At 41.5% G+C, this 20,547-nt stretch overlaps 1 protein-coding gene across 1 annotated transcript in view; it reads right to left on the minus strand.

Moving 5' to 3' along the window:
• LOC131890651 (uncharacterized) overlaps window positions 1-12,638 on the minus strand; it is a 21,010-nt gene extending 8,372 nt beyond the window's left edge. The window contains exons 1-12 of the mRNA XM_059240045.1: window positions 12,485-12,638; window positions 12,385-12,416; window positions 12,267-12,312; window positions 12,122-12,193; window positions 10,279-10,421; window positions 10,150-10,210; window positions 9,851-9,949; window positions 9,672-9,791; window positions 9,560-9,611; window positions 9,459-9,499; window positions 9,106-9,218; window positions 3,091-3,107 (exon numbers count right to left, since the gene is read on the minus strand). Of these exons, the coding sequence (XP_059096028.1) occupies window positions 3,091-3,107; window positions 9,106-9,218; window positions 9,459-9,499; window positions 9,560-9,611; window positions 9,672-9,791; window positions 9,851-9,949; window positions 10,150-10,210; window positions 10,279-10,421; window positions 12,122-12,193; window positions 12,267-12,312; window positions 12,385-12,416; window positions 12,485-12,638 (950 nt within the window). The remainder of the gene's footprint in view (window positions 1-3,090; window positions 3,108-9,105; window positions 9,219-9,458; window positions 9,500-9,559; window positions 9,612-9,671; window positions 9,792-9,850; window positions 9,950-10,149; window positions 10,211-10,278; window positions 10,422-12,121; window positions 12,194-12,266; window positions 12,313-12,384; window positions 12,417-12,484) is intronic.
• Between the last annotated feature and the right edge of the window lie 7,909 nt (window positions 12,639-20,547).

Raw genomic sequence — 20,547 nt, forward strand, 5'->3', positions numbered from 1 at the left:
TTGGCCCGTGACTCTGGATGGCCCGTGACTCTGGATGGCCCGTGACCCAGGATGGCCCGTGACCCCGGATACTTATGTATTTTATTATTTTCCCCCGAAAGGGAGATGGTGTGATTGCTCATGCTCGCACTTATCATTCTAGTCACTACCTATATAAACCCCTTCTAGTCAAATAATAAAACAGTCATCTCAATACGCTCCCAACGAGAACATGACACTGACATGGAGACGTTGCACGGCGCTGGGAAGTCCCGGATGGCACGGGTCCTGTCAGGATCCGGCCGGATGCCCTCAGCTGAGATAAGGTGACCCAGGAACTTGACCTCGATCCACAATTTTGAGAAAATGTTGAATTCCCCCAAATTCGTGATCAGTCTTGATACCAAAGAAGTACCAGCGTTGGCGACACCCATAGGGACACGGGTGAACTGAAAGCAACCCTTCTCAGTAATGAAAGTTGTTAGGTCCGAGGATTGGACAGCCTCCAATTTTGAAGCACATTCAAAGCACTTGGCTTTGGGGTTCACCATCTTGAAGAAGGTCAGCAATGGAGAAGGCGGGGTGGTAGGGGTGCTGGATGGCCAGGTTCAGAAGTCATTGACAAAACTGACACCTTTGGAGCTTTTCGGCGCAAAATGGGCGCAAGATTTCCAATGTGTGACGTGGAAGACCAGCTCAATGATCGGCTTCTTGCCCAGACACAAGTATTGCCTGAGACTGCATGTGTCTTCCTGATAATGGATGGGGACGGCCCTGGCAGTGGCAGCCTGCTCTGGGATTATGTCACTGTTGGGCTTGAGAATGAGCTTGGCCAGGGAACAACACATCGGCCCTGCGTCTGGAGGAAGCTTGTTTACCAAAAAGTCAGATAAGTTGGTCTTGGTGCGGTCAATGGAATCCTCAGGATAGACGTCTGACTCCAGTTCATGGACCTCACCATGGGACGTGCGAGGGGCCGGTTTGGGATGCTGAGGGCGGGAGCCGGCTGCCCAGGGCAGCCACACGCCGGTGAGGACCAGTGGCAGTAGTGGCATTGCCAATGGGAAGGGGAAAAAACTTGGGAAGGATGCCCGACTCCACACAGTCTACATGGGAGAGCAAAAACTCATTTTCAAGACTTTTGGAGACAATGGCAGAGAGCTTATAATAACGTCCAGGAAATAGGTGAGGAATTGCAGGCTTTCATAGGCATGGGCATGCATGCACTCATAGTTGAAGCCAGCAAACGTGACAATGTCCCACGCTATGCAGCTGACTGTGGCGCCGCAGTCCGGCGTAACGGCCACGTCAGCAGCATTCTTTGTATTCTTCTGATAAAGACGCATGACGGGACTAGGAGTGGGGATGCTACTAAGAGCGCGGAGAAGCAGGTTGCTCACAGGCTGAGGACCATGATCAGCACGTGATCATCCAGAGTGACGGAGGACACAGTAGCCATGGACAGGATCGGATTCAGAGAGATGGAAGCAATGCGGGCATCCTCATTGGAGTTAGAGGTGCTGTAGCCACTACAACCTTTGACCTGGCAGGCTGCTGGCACGTGGCGCCTCGGCGCGGCCTGGGGAGCGACGGCACTGGTTGTTCCATGGCCGCTTCAAACTCTGACAGAGGGTCGAGAGTAGCCTCACGGGTTGCAACACACTCATTGGTAGAGGAGTGCTCAGCTTCAAGGGTGTCAGTCTCCACGTCAGCCTGGATGGCCAAGTCTATCAGTTCAAGGTAGCGATCCTTCATTCTGCCCTCAAGGTCACGGATCTTGGTCAAGGCTGACATGAGGTCAGTGATGGCAACGGAAAGAGCACGGGCCCTGGGTGGGCGGGCACGAGCAGTGGACAATGTCTCTTTGGATTGGTTTCTGGAGGCCGGCAATGCTGCGCTTGGAATCACCAATCTGGGCCGTGGCCGTGATCTTGGCCGGGTCCAGGGTGTCCTCGGGCATGGTGGGCGTGGTAGGAGGGCGTTACAGAGCGTAAATTTAGTAATTTAAGACTGCGCCATTACTGAGTCGCATGTACAAGTTGCAAATGCTAGAAACTGACTGCTTTATTTTCGACCAGACCTGAGGGGCAGCCCACAGCAGCTGTGGGCAGGAAAATATGAACAGGCTAAATGCGATATCACAGTAATGAGAGCTAGCATAAGACCACGGATCAATAGGCATGTCCAGAAAGGCATAAAACTTTAAAAACAACTTGAATAGCCCAGTGTTGAAAATGGTTGACATTAGTTATATAAGCGTGTGGGACCTCCATGAGGCCAAGGCTATCCTTCAAAAAATGCTTATGGACCCTCTGAAGACCTTGAGGGATCACGCCAAGGACATAGGTAAGTTAAAGGTCACAATGCTCCAAATAGTCCTGAAACACTTTTTGTACTGTTTCTAAATTGAATATCGTTATAGTTGTCAAAAATTACATTATCACACTCAATTTATGGTGGGTGCATGACAATCAAAACAATAAAAGAAGAAGTTAAGTTTGTGACATTATACCCGTAACGTTTTATTTTTTTGTTTAAACGTGATAGATTTTGTCAATCTCTCTGAAACGGGCTTTTGAAAAGTTTAATAAGTCCATGTAACGCATTGTAATTTGAGAATCAAAATATCAAAAAACTGAAAATTAACGTCACAGGATAGCTCCTCTGTTCTATCGACTTGCCAAACTCATACAATGAGTATACTTATATTTTCTTATACTCTACTATACGTATCCTTATACAAGAATTCTGGCAATTGCTTGAAAACTCTTACATAGAATCTTGTCGACGTATTTCGATACCTCTTGTCTTACTTGTTTGTAGTCGTACATTCTCCGGTTCGTCGTTACAACTAAAGGAGATATTTTCGCAAAAGCTCCCTTTTTAGCTTAAAATGAAGAAAATGGCATGCAGGGACTGTGACAATGTCAAAACCACAATCTACACTATTTTTCTTTAAAAATAGCAAAGGTAACTTTGAAGCAACATTCCGACTCCAAACAACTGACTAAGCCTCGAATTTGACGTCGACGAGGTTCCCTGTAGCACTTCTCAACCTATTGCGAAATTCTGGAGCAAGCCCAATTGTGCCATTCAATGAGCACTGCTTACCTTAAACCAAACGAGGTCTGAAAGAAAAGAATGAAAATTTAGTCAAATTCTCACATTTAAAGTACAGATGTTTTCTTGGTAGTGCCTCATTTCTATTTATTTGAATAGACCGATTGCGGTCGTTTTCATAAGCCTTGGTTTCTTCATTTGATCTTTCTCATTGATCTATACCTTCGCTTGAATTTTCCTCCTTGGACTGTCATGCTCATCCAACTTTGCGCTCATAGAGCAGAGTCTAATAGTGGTTATAGGCCTGACTATATCAAAGGCCTTGGTAAAATCAAGATGGATGATATCAACTGGCTAGTTCCTCAATGATCCGTTTGAAATGCTCAATCAGTTGGTTAACTAGTGCTAGCTATAAGGGCTCTTACAGCAAAAAAAGTCGAATTGGGTTTGAATACTTTTTTCAACTTTTTAGGGGTTTTACTCAACAAAATAACGTCGGTTGTTCATGAACGTGTTCACTTGACAATCCCTATAAATTTATTGATGAGCCCGGACTAGTGTCGTTTCTAAAAGACTTTAGTACAGTACAGTTGTAGGGTCACGTATATCATCATCATTGGTTCGTATTTCCCGCCTCCATTTAGCTCATCTGTTTAAGTTTACGCTCTGACGTTTTTGACGGGATAATTTTTTTTGGCTAGAAGAAAATGAAGAAAATCTGCCATTGCCTCGTCTTATCTTCTAAAATGGTGACCCCACCGTGATCAGGATACGCCCTTCTTCTTCAAAATGGATGACTACAAAGATCTCATCACCGGTCTTGTCACGGCCATAAAGGACAACACGGAGCAGACCCACGCCACCATAACTGGGTGTGCCAGTGGGACCCACACCCATGACATGCTGCATCCATGGCGGCGAGGATGGTCTCAGTGGACTTCATGATGTCAACAGCGGCAACAGGGATGACTGTGGAGGTGGACTCGGCAAGGATGGCCTCATAGGCGGTTGCGGCCTCATGTTCCGTCCACCAGCCAGGGGTGAAAGGTCCTGACTTATTGAATTCCCGTGGTGAATGGAAACATGGAACTCCTGACCCAAGCACTAGGTAAAAATACCTTGATAGCTCTCAAAGATGGAGAGCACCTAGTACAAGGGCTTAAATTTCTTAGACCTAGCTTAAGGCCTCCGGTTATAACCCTAATCAGGGCATACGAGCAATAGTTCGAGCTTCCTTTATCAGGGCCTCAAACAATCATTAAACGACTAAGGATACAAATCGCTAGCTACCTCTACTCCCCATTGGTCCCAGATCAATCTCGGTTGTCTGGCATACCTGGGCCAATCTTCAAGGCTAAATATCCTGCAAAATGTGGTCACTATCCTAGTCTAAACGCGTCTATCAAAGTCGACCTCTACTCTAGAGTCTAACTACTGATTTCTGCTACAAGAGTGATGAACTTTAGATACAGTTGTTGCATACAAATCACTTGCTACCTCTACTCCCTACGATGCCAGCACGATCTCGGTCGTCTGAGAAATCTAGGCTACTCTTCAAGGCAAACTGTACAGTTCAATCTACTTTATTCATCACAAACACACCGCCTATCAGCTGTCTTGCTCTGGTAAGAAAAGTGGGGGAATTGTTGGGCCAATGGAAAAGGGGACATACGCATATGAAATCAATGGGTTAATAATTACTGCTCGATGTCTGGTGAGATGGTCCAACGGAGATGCTCGGATGACGTCCACTCGACGGGATTGAAGGTCCACTAACAAAGTGACGAAGTGCTGTACTCAGACTCGGCACTTCCCAGGTCCTCTTGCTCTTGTGCACGGCTTCCTGGGTTTCCTACTCCCATATGATGACGATCTCTGTCCTTCGAAACAGTTCCCACTTCTTGGCACCACAACAATGACAAAGTCCCAGCACTTAGCAATGGCGGGTGCTTCCTCCTTGGAGAGGTTCAAAAACTCACTTCTCTCCTGGAGAATGAAAATGTGACTCCTGCTCTGCTCGAGCCCAAAAATGTGACTGTCGTTTTGGTTAAATTTCCCGTACCACGTTGGTTTCCGCCTCTTCCTCATGGAGGCTAAAACGGGTTGTCCCAGGGCCCTTGGTGGACGGCAACGGTTTCCTCAATGTCCAGGGTTGACCTCCTTTTGTCAGGCTAGCCACATTGGCCATCAAGGGGTTTCCTGGATTGCCGACAATAGATTATGTCTGCCTCTTCTGTAGGGTGTGGCATGTGGGCAACATCTGACCACCACTGTGTCTGAACGGCAAAGGGTTGACATTGGGCCGGAACTAGGTCCCAACGGAACATTCAGGAAGGATTGGTCGTCATTTGCTGTCAGGGGGCCGACATTTTGGTAACGTCGATCCTTGAGGGTGAGATTGCTTATTCTGATTCTCTTCCCCCTCTCACAATGATCACGAGAATATCGTTCTTGGTGACCGAGGATTTCCTGTTTCTCCTCCCTTCCAACATGTAGCCGACATTCCTCACCCATGGTTGTAGCTGGGCTGACCAGCCCTCTGGGTACTGGAGCTTTTCCTTGGTGATAGGATGATCAAGGGCTGAAGGAGCTACTTGTGATGGATCACGACGTCTTCACGAGCATTAGGCTGGCATTTGGTCGACATCTGACCGACAAACGGACTACATGATGGGCAATCCAACAACTTTGGGATTTTCCCAAGACAATAACATATGTTATCTTTACATTTTGATAAAAACCGTTCCGGGAACAATCATTCATCTTGTACATCATTTATCCATGTCATATTAGGATGATGTACTCGATTGTGGACGGAACACCTCATACAGCTTCGGCAGGGTTGGTTTCTTGACCTTACTCAACCTGCGGAAGAACTCTGTCTCGGCCTGACAACCAGCCAAGACGAAAAAGACCTTGAGTCCTTCCCACTGCATGCTATCTGACTCTGCCTGAAAGTGGGATGCAGCATACGTACTCATGGAGGCAGTCAATCCACAATCAGAGCTCCAGTGGCGTGGATGATGACATGAGCGTGAAGGGCTTGATCTCCCACACAAGTTTGAAGATGGAGCCCCTCAAGATTGTGGAGGTTGAGGCGGCGGCGGCCTGTGTAGCTGTGGAACTGCGGTTCCCAAGGAGAACACCAACCTTGATGATCTCGATGGTGTCCTCCTTGAGTTCCTTGTCCATGCAGGCGTTGAGGGTGTCAAAGTGGGTGATGGTGGCCTCAGACACCTTGCCACACAACTCAGCGGGGTCATCACCAATGTGGTCAAGCCACTTCTCCTTGAAAGCGAACTTGGTCTCCTCCAGCTCCTTGACCTTTTTCTCGAGGAAAGACGAGCATACCCGCAACGGCCACGGCCAGAACTCCTGCCCCTGCCCCTAGGGCAGGTTGCTGAGCAATGAGGTCTGCTTGAGCACAGATCTCAGCAAGGGACTTGCTCTCAAAATTCCCCCTAGGGGCAAGAATGGTGTGGATGTCGTTGGGAATGAAGGTACCAATGAAATAAGCCTTCCTGAATTCCTAAGGGTCAGCCTCAAGCAAGATCAGATGGTTGTTGAGCGCCTTGAAAGACCTACCTCCCTTGGCCTTCACAGAGAAGAGCTGCAAGTGCTTCTACGTGCCGGAGAGGTCAAAAGCCTTGAGCACAGCTGCCTTGTGGGTCTTGTAGTGGTCCTAGAAGGCACTGCTGTCGGCAGAGATGGTAACCCAACACTCAGTGACGGCCTTCTGTGTGAGGAGGCCACAGAGCTGGGCATTCTTGGCTGCGTCAGAGATGATGTGCAGGTGGGTGTCGTTGAAGGCGTTCTCCAACTGGGCAAACCACATCCTTGACTGTGCTTCCCAGAGCGTTGGCATCTTGGAGGACTGAAGCACCCACGCGACCTCGGGCACGGCAGAGGCGGCGTTGGTGGCGTTCTTCCGGTGACAGCGGACACAGTAGCATCTCTCGAGATCGTGGTGTTGGCCACGAACTAGGTCTGGGCCTCCCTGAACTCGGTTATGGTGGCGTGGGTCTGCTCCGTGTTGTCCTTCATGGCCGTGACAAGACCGGTGATGAGATCTTTGTAGTCATCCATTTTGAAGAAGAAGGGTGTATCCTGATCACGGTGGGGTCACTATCTTAGAAGATAAGACGAGGCAATCGCAGATGTTGATGGCTTCATTTTCTTCTAGCACAAAAAAACTATCCCGTCAAAAACGTCAGAGCGTAAACTTAAACAGATGAGCTAAATGGAGGCGGGAAATACGAACCAATGATGATGATATACGTGACCCTACAACTGTACTGTACTAAAGTCTTTTAGAAACTACACTAGTCCGGGCTCATCAATCAATTTATAGGGATTGTCAAGTGAACGTGTGCATGAACAACAAACGTTATTTTGTAGAGTGAAATCAAAGACAACATGCCCAATCTACCGTGCCTCTTCCCGTTTTCTTTGGGCCGTGTGACGTTGCAAATAAGGGCCCTTACGAGTTTGAAATTGCCATCACCCTTTCCGACCATCAGAAGAAAAAGGAGAACAGAATGGAACGAAAAATATAGAGGTTGCGTGAAAACTATTGTCTTCTTCCGCAAATTTCTTTCCTGTTTCCTGCGCTCTAAATGCTGAGCTCAAATCTTACCTAAGGTGGACAAAATAAAATAGATTGAACCATGCCATGAAAAAATTAGCCCCAATCCAGGCGTTGAACACTCCCAGAGTGTCGGAAGAGACATTACTTGCGCCATTCGACGCAAGTCTCTTAAAGAGCCTAAAGACTTCGTTCGTTTTGAATAAAGCCCCTACACTGTACAACCTTTTGCCCAAAGGGGCACCCCCGCATGGTTTCGTGAGTGCATTTTTTGAGATGCGATATGTACCCAGTTGCACCTACTGCGAGTATCAGATAGTTTCGTGAACGCACATCTTGAAATGTGACTGGGTAAAATTTAGTGTTGTCGCATTTCAAAATTTGCGTTCACGAAACCACGTGGGGGTGCCCCATTCTACCTAGTAGATGAACCCTTGCCTAGTTTAAGCGAGACTTGCACCGTTTCCTGCAAACGACATCTGGCCAGCCTACGTTCAGGGGTGCGTTCAAAACGGCAGGTACTAATTCGTTGGTAGATCATTTAAAAAAACATAACTCGACTTGCTGGGAAATCATTTCCAAGCATCGGTTAAAAAACCTGCAAAAACAAATTTGATATCTGATCCACCTATAAATCAGAGTTAGTGGATCTGGCTAGTCCTTGAATGTATGTAAGGCTGATCAGGTACTTTGACCAAAAAATTGTCTAAATCTGACTTGGAAGATGCTGCCGGTTCTATAAGGCCTACGTATTCCCAACGATTATTTGGGGGAATTGAATTGTACAATGAAGAAACCCGAGAAACAAGAGAAGTGGACCTCATTGCTCGAACAAACCAGGGTTGTTGAATGCATGAGGGTACTGTCAAAACAGAAGTTAAGCATAAGTGGTCACTTTGTTTAATTCTTAGACCTGGTTGAGGGCGCAGCTCATGAATACTTTTAAAAACGAAAAGTGCAGAACACGTCTCATACAAATTCTTTGAATACTGTACAGTCCCAACTTTCCTAGTTTTTCCCAATGAAGGAGCCCTCTCATTCCCAATGTGTTCCTGTCTGTCCTATTTACCAAACATAGAGGCTTTTTCTGAAAACACAACTATAATTCCAAACTTTAAAGCAAAAAAAGCTTTTTTTCTCACAGATCTGAAAAACCATTTACGTCTTAGCCTAGCCATAAATCACCGAAAATTTTGGACGCACCACGACATTACATCCGACCAATATTAGTCAATCTTGTCGAATGAGCCATTGGTAAAAGTCGAAAAATCTGTGTTGAGACAAAAACTGCTCAAATCTCTAGATTTTTTGCTTATCGTTAAAACAAGTTATTTTTCCAACCTTGGTCGCATTAAATTTTCGATGTGCCTCTATATTTATCGTTGGTTTTTAGGTGTACATTTAAAAAGTGAGGTGGTGAAGAGCAGAGAGCAATTTGAATTAATTAATTTGATCATATTAATGAAAATAATATGTCTTACTTGTGCTGCTGCTGTTGGGGTTGCAGATTGAATTTTGGGTGTATAACAAATAACACACTTTGACTCCTCTTGGCGTACACAAATATTATAATGCTGATCAGACAAATGAGTCACTGTAAAGAAAGGGATTCATGAAATTCTACCTCATCAAACATCTAATAATTAGACTCCGACAAAATATGTTGTTTTCACGTCAAAGCAAAAATTGTAGAAGTTTGATGGTTTGGATGTGCGAAAGAGTTGAACCGAGGAGGCATTGGGAAGACAACCGGTTAGTGCAACCCTCTCAAATTTCTACTTGACAAACAAACAACATTTTTTGTCTGATTCTATAACCATGATCAATGTATTACCTGTAGGCCCAACGACGGAACTAGCAATAGGGAAATTGAAGCTGAAACCAAGAAATGAGATATCAAGCCACAAATTTTATGGTGGGTGCTCACTGGTAAACCTTGAGATTGTTCCACTAGATCCAGTATGATATTGTAAGCATCCAGGTGGCCCTTCAAAAGAATTAAATATGTTTTTAAAATAATTTAGGAGTGGCAATCCCTTCCATTTACCGCCTAATCCACTGTTACACTCATATTGTGTCACTTTTATGTCCCAACTCCTACTGGTTGAACCAATTCCCCCCAAACTGAATGCGGCCACATTACATTCATCCGAGGCATCGACAATAACTGTAAAAAATAAAATGTTGCAATTTTCGCCCACTGAAAAGCAAGACTTCAAAACTTACGGTGTTGTCCGGTGTTGATGCCACAAATGATTGGAGAGCCTGATCCTCCAGGCGAGGTGACCGAAAATGTGTCTGAGGTGCAATCCCCGATGGCGCCACCTAGAATAACGTGACCAGTTTGAACACTAACTTGAGAAGACCACTCACTTGAGGAGTGATTGTATTTTCACACTGGGTAGCGAAGCGAGAGAGTTTTCATATTGGGTCAACTCCATAGTTTAACGTTTGACGCTTTAGCGTTTACATAACCGCAAAGAAACGCAAAAGTCTCACTATTCATACCCGCAACTTGATCCTACCTTGACTTTGCACAGGAGCGTCTGATACTTCGCCAAGAACTGGAGGGGCTAGGTCAAAGATCTGTGAATAGTATAAAACGATTGGGTGCGGATCTAACAACGAAGCATAAATATAATTCCAATTATTACCGTGAAATCGAAGCGAATCCGGCAAATCGTATTCGAACACTTGCAAATGGTGTAGGTGCAAGGATTGGGCGACACAGAGGTCACACCACTCTGAACCAAGTAGGTACAATTCTCTGAAGTTGAACTTCCACAGGTCAAAGAAACTGGAACAAAACCGGTTAATTGGGGTTTGATTCGACTCGTGTTGTAGGCATACTTTGTCATGTAATACAAAAGCCAAAGAGAGCCAAAATTGATATCTCTCTAGATTGGGGTAAGCACATTCAACAAGCAAAGATTGATTTCGGTACGCTGCCCGGACCCTGAAGGTGCGACATCTCAGTTTCAGCTAAAAAGTTCTTACTCCTGTTTCACTATACTTGATGCGTTCCATCTTGGATCAGGGCAAGTTTCCATCCTCATTAGTGGAGAATCCGAAAATATATAAGTATTAGAGGCGAAATATTTAAATAATATTAACTCCCAAAAAGGCAATATTTTTGAAAAATTCGGTGTTTTTCTGTGTTGAAAGGTAAACATAAGCTATCATCTTGACCTCTTAAAGTAAGCCCTCGCCCACATACTTTGAACCATATTTACTCTTTCAATACATTTTTTTTCTCTAGGAGAAAAGCACATTTATCGCTTAACCACTTATTTTGAATGCTAACCTTTTAAAATTGATCGCTTTTTTCTAATTTGCATTTGCTTTGCAAACATCTAACTGAAAAAAGAGTTGAATAAATGCAACTCAAAGCCAAATAACATAGCTTTACTAACTGATGTCAAAGTTTATCAGGAAGGTCAGATCAGGGTTGAAACAAAAATGTGGCACCGTAGGCAAGGCCCAACTTCCTAGGCCCAAAAGTACATAAAAATGACAATACTTGGATCAACTGGAGCAATCACGCCAAGATTCAATATTACTGTTCTATCATGAAAACTTTTACACCAAAATATCCAATTTTAGGATAACATGAAATCAAAAGCATTTATTTTGAGGAAATTTAGAAAAAAGAGAAGTATAAAAAAATGAGTATTTGACGATAAAAAACATATTTTTGATTTACTTAATCATTAGTTAAAAGCCAATCTCTCTGCCAACCATTTTGCCAAAAATATTGTCCGAATCTTTTGTTTGATTGGATTGGATGTAGAGCTGGTCCAAGGGAAAGATTTTCTCATCCGAGAGGGTGTTGACAAAACCTTTTTACCACTGTGCACAATGGGGAAGAACTTTTAAGACATGAACCACCTTATCCAAAGCTTATTGAACAGGAAATGAAATTGGGTTTTATTCAATTAATGCTGAATGAGTAAGGGCGGCTTTACACTAGGATGAAAAACCGAGATTGAATCCGGTTTGAGAATTGAAGTTGGAGTGGCGAGTTCGGTAAAAGACTTGAATCCAGTAGAGGACTCAAGTCCTTTGCTATACTCATATCGAACAAAAAGACTCATACACCAAAATTCACCCCAACACTAGTCCTACTTCAATCATCAAACCGGATTCAATCTCGGGTTTTCATCCTAGTGTACAGCAGCCCTTAGTCTTTGGGCGGTTTACACTAGGATGGAAAACCAAGATTGAATCCGGTTTGAGAATTGAAGTTGGAGTGGCGAGTTCGGTAAAAGACTTGAATCCACCAGAGGACTCAAGTCCTTTGCTATACTCATGTCGAACAAAAGGACTCATACACCAAAATTCGCCCCAACACTAGTCCTACTTCAATCATCCAACTGGATTCAATCTCGGGTTTTCATCCTAGTGTACAGCAGCCCTTAGTCTTTGGGCGGATTTACACTAGGATGGAAAACCAAGATTGAATCCGGTTTGAAGCAAATGATTGAAAGCAACACTTACAAGTACAACACACGCCAAAGCCTTGGGCACAGGTTCCAGAGCTGGATCCTCCTTTGCTTACACATTCATCACCTATAGGAAAAAGCAATCAACTAACATAAACTACCGATCGTATCAAACAGATTGGTATGAGAGTAATGTTTACTTGTGTAGCATGTCCCATTTCGTGATGTGGATACACAAGGATCATTCTAAAAATAATCAATAAAAGTCACTTTTCGAGAGCACGTAAGTGAGCATTATTCAAACCAGTTTTGACTTACCGGAAATTGGATGATTTGAAATAATGAAAACACTAAAAAAAAAGAAGCGATATCAGAATCCAAAACGTAAGGTCAAATTTAAGATCAGGAATATATCTACGTTTGCCCTCTCTGTTGTTGGTAGAGTTGTCCGAAGAACAAAGTGTCCAAACACTTAGACAAATCAGTAACTGGTAGCACTTCATCGTGGAAAGATTTTTGAGAAACTGGCAAATGATTTTTCGCTTCTTGAGCAAGAAGCTCCACTTGGTCATGCTTAGTGAATCATGATGGACTTAATCAATCTGGTTTTGACGGATATCATTATTGTGTGTTGCTAATGATATACACAATGTGTTTGCTCAGCAGGGTAATTAAGCAGGTGTAGGTATGTAATTAAGACATTGCATGCACTAACTGGAACTCCATTAGGCTGAAAAATTCGTGCTAGCTCCTCAATTTTCGTTTCAAATACGTTTATGCACAATTACCGAATGAAAATACTGAGAAATCATGTTTACACGGATTTTCGACCACCCTAAAGCAGAGATCCTTATACCTACAATATTTATAAGGAATTTTGATAACAAGTAACGCATCTCAGTCAATTTTCTAACAAGAGTGGCTGAATAATGAATAACTCGCTTTGGCCAAAGGAACGGGAACTATAACCATTTTTTCTTTGCTAATTCTCGGGTTTGTAACTGATACAAGAGAAGTCATGCAAGTCATGTAATGCCATCTTTTATGAAATATCTGGTCATGCAAAGCGTTGGTGTTTGCCGCGCTTGGACGAAAGGTTGGTTCGGGATTGTGAACAAAGAACGATCCAAATCTCGTTTGAACCTTAAAATCGAGTCATCTGACGTATAGAATCATCAAAGAAAGAACGGCAACAAGTTACACAAAGTTGGAGCTCGATTGAAAACAAAGGATGACTTTTTGCTTTTCAATAGCGGGCTGTGCTTATGGCGTATTTCACAAGCGATGCCTCGTCTATCGCTAAAACATTGCCTTATGCCCGGGTCAAAGTGCTGGATTACAAAGTGGCGCCATTATATCATGCCAAATAAGCCTCGTTCAGCCAGGCACGACCAATTCTGCACATTGTTAACATAGGCAAACGAAGACCCAAAACAATGGCTAAATATGATGGTACCTATTGCAGTGACTAAATGTTTGCTATCATTATATTGTTTCAAGACTTCTAATCAATTCTAGGCAATCAAAAACCAAAACAAAGGTTTTGTGGTTTTTTTACTCTTATCACAAATTACAATATTAATCGGCTTACAACCTCTAATTACACAACACCTTCAAATTGTACTAGATATAAATTATCAGGATCTTTAGTTGAATACTCAAATTACAATAAATTAACATATTTTAGACGCAGGTATACATTTAGGCTGAGTTTGCATCATTTTGAGCTAAAAAATGGTCTAACTATTTATCTCCCCACTCCTGATGGTGTGAAATCTCAGTTTCTGATGAGATGCTCACGGGTTCATGCTCCTGTTTTCTTGTACTTGGTGCATTGCATCTTAAGCTTGCTGTGGTACCGCATTGGTAAAGCATCCACTTTTCAATAAATGAATCTTTGATCGGTCCCAGGAAAGCTGAGTTCAAACTTTTTTGCGGTATTTAAATTACAATATGAGTTGCTTCTTTAACAACTTAAATGGACGAACCTGCGGTTATTCCCGAGGGTGAGGTAATTATTAGTGTTGGCTGTGATAACGAAGCGGGATTATCTCTCAATTGGGACACCCATCGTGAGATGGCAGGCCGAGCGAGAGAGCTTCCATCTGACTTCGTAACAAACAAAGCAAGAACAAACAAGAGTGGTTGCATCATGGATCAGGGCAAGTTCCCATTTTCTCTGAAATTGACTCATGTTGTCCCGGTTTTTAAAGGGGAGAATTTGAGTACCTGATGGCCTCTAAAGCATCTTGATCTGTAACTGCAACATCATCAAATTACTTAATTTGACTAACATCGCCAACCTCAATAGACTCATGAATAGACACGGTGGTTACATTTTCTGGTTAAGCGTTTGCTCAAATGCCAAGAATCTAGACATGTTTTTCTTTGTCAAAGAGACAAAAAGAACAACTTTTGTGAAATATACATGTTTGAAAGTAGCTCAGATAAGTGCGTTCAAAATCATTTAAAGCACATTAAAATGCATCATTGTCAGAAACGTAGCTAATCACTTTTAAATGTACTCTTAGTTGGGCATTCACGTAAAATTTCATAAACTTTTATTTGGCAGGTGCTTAGTTTTTACAACTTGAAAGTTGCGTCGTACATCTTAAAAGATCAAACAATGGCCTAATTCTGTTTCCAGTTATTTCCAAGGCAAATTATTGTCTTTTTCAACGACACGACAAGATGTGATATTTTTTCCATTTTCTTTAAGATTTCTTTAAAAGCTAAATGTAGCAAAAAAAGTCGCTTAAAACTTTCAAAAGATGTAAAATTGCCTTTCATTTTACTGAAGTGCCAAAAACTACTCTATCCTATCATGTTTCTAAAGTATTTGAAAGTTACTTGTGACAGTTTAACTTTTAAGTTTGTCACTTTTTGCAGTAATTAATTTCTACGTACTAACGATGTTTTTATTCCACGTTGATAAAGTTTTGTCAAAATTCAAAATTAGGCTTGATTAAAGTTGCTATTGTCAAGCATGGCATCAAAAATGTGAAATATTGACGTTAAGTGAGTCTTAAGTTATATTGCAAACTATTTTCGGGTTTTTCTAAATATATATTTTTACTAGATATTTTCATCATTATTTCAGGCATAGAAAAAGCTGGTTTAATCTTTTTTGTCTATTGGATGTAAAATATAACCGGAGCAATTTGTAGTCAAATTTGATGCAAATGCAATCTTTGAAAGCGTGATATTTCATCGTTTGCTCAATTGATTTGGACAACACTGTTGCTGGAAACACAACTAAGGTTACTCCCAGCATCTAATGATTTACGTTTTCAAATTTTTAATCTCTTTGTAGGTTTTAGGTGGATTAATATTCTAATCTGAGCTAAAAATCCAAGATGGTTAATTACAAAAGTTGTTCCTGTTGTTTCAATAACAACGAATATTGTTATTAGAAGTCCTGGCATTTGCACAAAAACTTTATCAGTATTGTGGGTACCACAGTGTAGAGCTTTGAGCTGTTGGTGTTGCATCTGTTTCTGAGAGTAGTTTGCATAAGAGAAAAATGCTTTCGGATTCGACCTGTCTCTCTCTAGTCTCCTTTTTCAACTTAGTCCTCCCTTGAATCAAATCCAACTTTTTTTAAGGCTAGCCACAACTCCTGGATTCAAATTTCCTATGGAGTCTTTTTCGTTGTTTGTAACTCTTTTTGAGCAATTGCTTTCTAAACTTCGAAATTCTAGCTAATAATGTTCCATCCTTCAGTGGAATGATTATTAATGGTATTGATTAACAGCTCTGCTTCGGTTCAGGGCTTCTAGTCCAAAAAAGTCGTATTAAATGAGGAGATTTTAACTAGGAAGCCTTGAAAATATAAGATTGTCGAAAGAAACGAACACCTTTAATGCCTCTAAAACAAGGATAATTTTTTGCTCGAATCATTACTATGCTTAATGCATTTAGACACAATTCTCATTTTATTGTTATTTCGTTAGTCTGACTTGGTCTGGCTCATTGCTATGTTTCGGCATTTGACAAATTAGTTGCAAATTGCAAAAAAACTGGAAAAAGTAATTGCTGCTGTGCTGTACAGGTTCATAAAGGAACAAATGAAGGGTAATTTTCGTTGTTGTTTTTTTCGTTATAACATCGTACCATTTTCAGGTTTTAGATTAAGTCAAGAGTTACTGTGATTTTGTTGCTTGTAATCCCGCTTCTATTGCCTTGCTAGAATGTTACTCTATACAGATACTGTTCAAATGATGCTCGATGTCTAGTATATCCATCATTGATGGGTGGGGTTGATTGAGATTGGGGCTGGAAATCTAGAAAAATGGGACGGAACTAAAGGGATCAAAAAACCTCCGGTGCTGAATTGATCACAATCAATTGGGAGCCAGCAAATTTTTGGCCAAGTTTAGGACAGATATACGGTTGAAAAATATGTAGCTTATTTAGGTTTCAAGGGTTAAAAAAAGCTATTGCTGAAAGGGAAAAAAATACACGAGAAAATTAATTGGACTAGGCTTGCCCGGGATCGAATTGGGCCAAATAATATTCATTGTTCATGTTATTGTAACTTTTGCTTTATCTTGTGCACTCTGGCTCTTGTTGCCTCGGAGGCTCCCTCATTGGAAGCATTTTGTGTGGTGGCCAAAAATTTTTTTTCTTGAATCTTCTTTTCATAACCCTGTTTACTTCATCTTTGATTGTCTACGTGTTACAAAAGTAACTGAGCTGGATTGTGTTGAAGCATTCTTCCATGACTGATCAGGGATCAATCTGGTTGACATAAAGCGGGAGAGCACCAAGTGAAACGGCAATTACTTTCAGAGAATGAGGAAGTTTTAACACTCAATTAGGGCAGTCAACCATTTGGCTTCTCAAATCTTTTAAAATTTAAAACACAGATACCCAGATATCCATATGTTTTCCCTTAAATATACGTTGGGATCGATCATTAATGTTTCAATTTTTTCCCTAGCATAAGGACTAAAATTGAAAGTGTCTCGATGCATAGAGATCTCTGCATCACCGTCACTGATAATCTGAAACCATCTTGTCATAATGGCATCATATCAAGAAAGACTAATTCAATCCTCTGCCAAGTGAAACGAACCTTCTCAGTGAAAACTCGGGGGTCTTCGTTGACATTTACAAAACGTTTGTAAGGCCACATTTAGAATTCGCTGTTGTGGCCACCCTGAACGACGAACGGGCGTGAGTGGTCGGGCATGAGAGATTGCTCGGAAGTACCCACGACGAGATCTATCATCCGCACGTGTAACGACCTTTTTTATTAGAATATACATCATCTAAAACTACACTGTGCATTTCTGGAGCCCTTGACTTCAAAAGGACATAATGGCGCTGGAAAAAGTCCAGCATAGGGCTGTCAAACTGACCATTGGGCTCTCAGGATCATACGAATAAAGCCCAATTCCTTGAAGAAAAGAAGAGAACGGGGGGGATGCCATCCAAGTGTTCAACTTTACACACCTACTCGAAGCCAAACCCAAGCCTACCTGACAATACCCAATTCAAGATTGGACGTTCGGAGGATTTTTTTTACAATTCGGTCTATTCATGTATGGAACAGTATATCTGAGTCAGGCAGAACCAGCTAAACTCTCAACTCCCTCAACTCCTGGTTTGGTCATTACTATTAGCCAACATTCACAAACCTAACCACTTCCTTTTCATTCATCTTCCAAATAACCATAACTTGGTTCCTGAATATTAGATAAACCTTATTTAACCTTACAAATGATAATCTTGGAATTTGCCGATTTCAGATCGTACATTTTAAGAGAAAACATCGGAAAAATCCAGAAACTTCAGCGAAATGTAAACACATGATCCTAAATAAATCAATAACTCAACCGATTTTGCTTTGGCTCAAGACGTCATCCATATTTCCAATAAATAGACGGAATGTATATATTCCTAACATTTTTCGACTCTGACAAATCGGTTAAGAAATCGTTTTGGTATGAAGCGTAGGTACTATTTCTACCCCCCAACGATTCTTCCTCCAATAATGAAAAATTACCTTGAAATCTGGATCCTAGTTATTCACTTTATAGTATTGCCGTAAGCGAGCCATGAAATTACAGACGTCTCGGTTTTTGAGGAAAACACGCTTTAATTGGATTTTTAATATGCATGAGGAATTTCTTGACGACGTATGGAGAATGATTTGGTCAGATTGTGTGACGATTGGTCATCACTCACTCGAAAGACTTCAATCATTAATTTTGAAATGATCCAAGCGGCTGGGTAATTGTGCTTCGCTCCCGGTGTAAAATTCATGATAATTATGCACGCTTTGAATTTTTGGAAATTGTGGGATTCAATGGAATGATAAAGCCATTTGAAGAACTCTTCCAACAATAGATTTACCCTAGTGTCTTATAAATACGAGCACAAGCGGCTTGGCGGTTGGAATTTGAGAGTTTTTATTCAACAACTGAGTCAACTCCTTTGAATACTCCACTCGTAGATAATGGAGGTAAAGATATTGAGCAAGTCTCATCTATGAAAGATTTAGGTGTGGTCCTCCGATATAATGAAAAGTTCGATGAGCATATCCAGTTGAAGGACGGGTAAAGCTTTTCAAATGTGTGGTTGCATATATCGCACGTTTAAGTCCAGAGATAGCATCACGATGCTAACTCTGTACAAGTCGATTGTTCAACCACATCTTGAATATGTTTCACCCATTTGGGCTCCAATGAGTTCAGCAGGTTTGCAAAAGGCCGATCAAGTCCAAAGATGTTTTACTAGGAACATCTCAGAAATGAGAGAGCTCTCATATTGGGAGAGACTAGAAAAGTTGTGACTGTACAGTGTTCAGAGAAGGTACGAAAGGTATCTGATACTGTACGTCTTCAAAAGCATCCATGAGCTTTGTCCCCACCCAGGATTCAGGGTCAATTCTAGTGACCGTAGATACTTAATGTGACCGTAGAGGCTCGAGAATCCGTGCTAATCAAAACAATGAAGTCCACCTCTCTTCTTTCTCGGGCTCCTTCATTGTTCAATTTGCTCCCTTCAAATATGCGTAGGTCGTATGTAGGCGTTGATCCAGTAGCAGGATTTAAGTCAGACTTGGACAAGTTTTTGACTAAAATTCCCGATCAATCTTATAGTCAAGGGTTAGCCAGATCAGCGAGCTCTAATTCGTTGGTCGGTCCAGTAACATATATAAATAACGAAGCGGGAATATCCCTCAATTGGGAATCCCAAAATAAGATGGCAGGCCGAGCGAGAGAGCTGACATCTGACCTTGGAACAAACAAAACAAACAATATATGTAAATAAAAATCAAGTAAAATGCCATTGTTTGTTCCATGATTTTTTCTTCCTAGAGATGTGACATCAAGGATACTGCGTAGCATTATTTTATGGGTTGCTCTAATCAGACAATTGGGGTCCAAAAGTATATCAACTAATTGCCTCATGATGAGCACAATTCTACAGTCTCATGTCTTACGGAATATACTTGACGACAACCAATTATCTTAACCAATTTCAGTGCATAGGACTGATATTCACATTGCGATTGTCCAAGACCCTTGGGACAAAACCCAAATCAAGCTTTTGAATGGCTTTCCATTGCGCCAAGTTAGTTGTCCAAGATGGGTATAGCAAATTTCAAGATGAATTATTAGATCATAATTTCTTTTCGTTCCAAACAAGTTGGTCTTCCATTCAATAATCTTCATCTTTAGCAACTGGCCCAGTTTTGATCTTTTTTGTTCGATCGTAATAATATTGAGTTCGACTTGACTTAGAAGCACCAAGTACTTGGCTAAAACCAATTTAAATGAAATTATGGTCGTGATGTGCATCTTCATGAGCTGCATAGCAAAATCCTGAAATATTGGTCTTTCAAATTTGACGAAAACTAACTAACGAACTAACGCCATCACATTTCTTTGGCGAGTAATGATTTTCCAATGATTATGAATTATGAAGTGCAATCCTTTCCCATTAGTGAAGAACGACTAATGCCATGATCAAACTTACTTTGCCTCTTCGAAAATTTAAGGGAAATGAATTTGATAGTGAAGGGCAGTGTTATTTTTTGGAACCTCAAAATGCTAACTTTATGTATAAAAATTGCAATGAGTACCTTATCTTTAAGCCAATTTGTATGTTACACTAGGAACTTCGTTCCTTTATTTCCGTCAAAGGAATTAAAAATAGCATTTTCAAATGGGTAAATTTAATATTGTTTCATTGTATTAGAGTAGCTCAAATTTTTAGGGTCAAGGTAAGTTCTACTTGAGATGTACAAGTATTTATTGAATTTGTCAGCAAAAATCAGTGTCATGGTTATGAGTTGAACGTGTACAATCATAAATAGAAAGAACTATAACATTTTATTTCACTGAACATTTCGTAGCCATGTTCATGACATTTTTGGAACGTATTTTTCTTTGCCTTCCGTGCCATCGTCAAATTAATCATTTCAATTCATTTAATTCTGTCGACCATAACGTGTTTGAGGAAAGCAAT

The sequence above is a fragment of the Tigriopus californicus genome, chromosome 11 (genome assembly GCF_007210705.1).
Source record: "Tigriopus californicus strain San Diego chromosome 11, Tcal_SD_v2.1, whole genome shotgun sequence".
Taxonomy (NCBI): Eukaryota; Metazoa; Arthropoda; class Copepoda; order Harpacticoida; family Harpacticidae; genus Tigriopus; species Tigriopus californicus.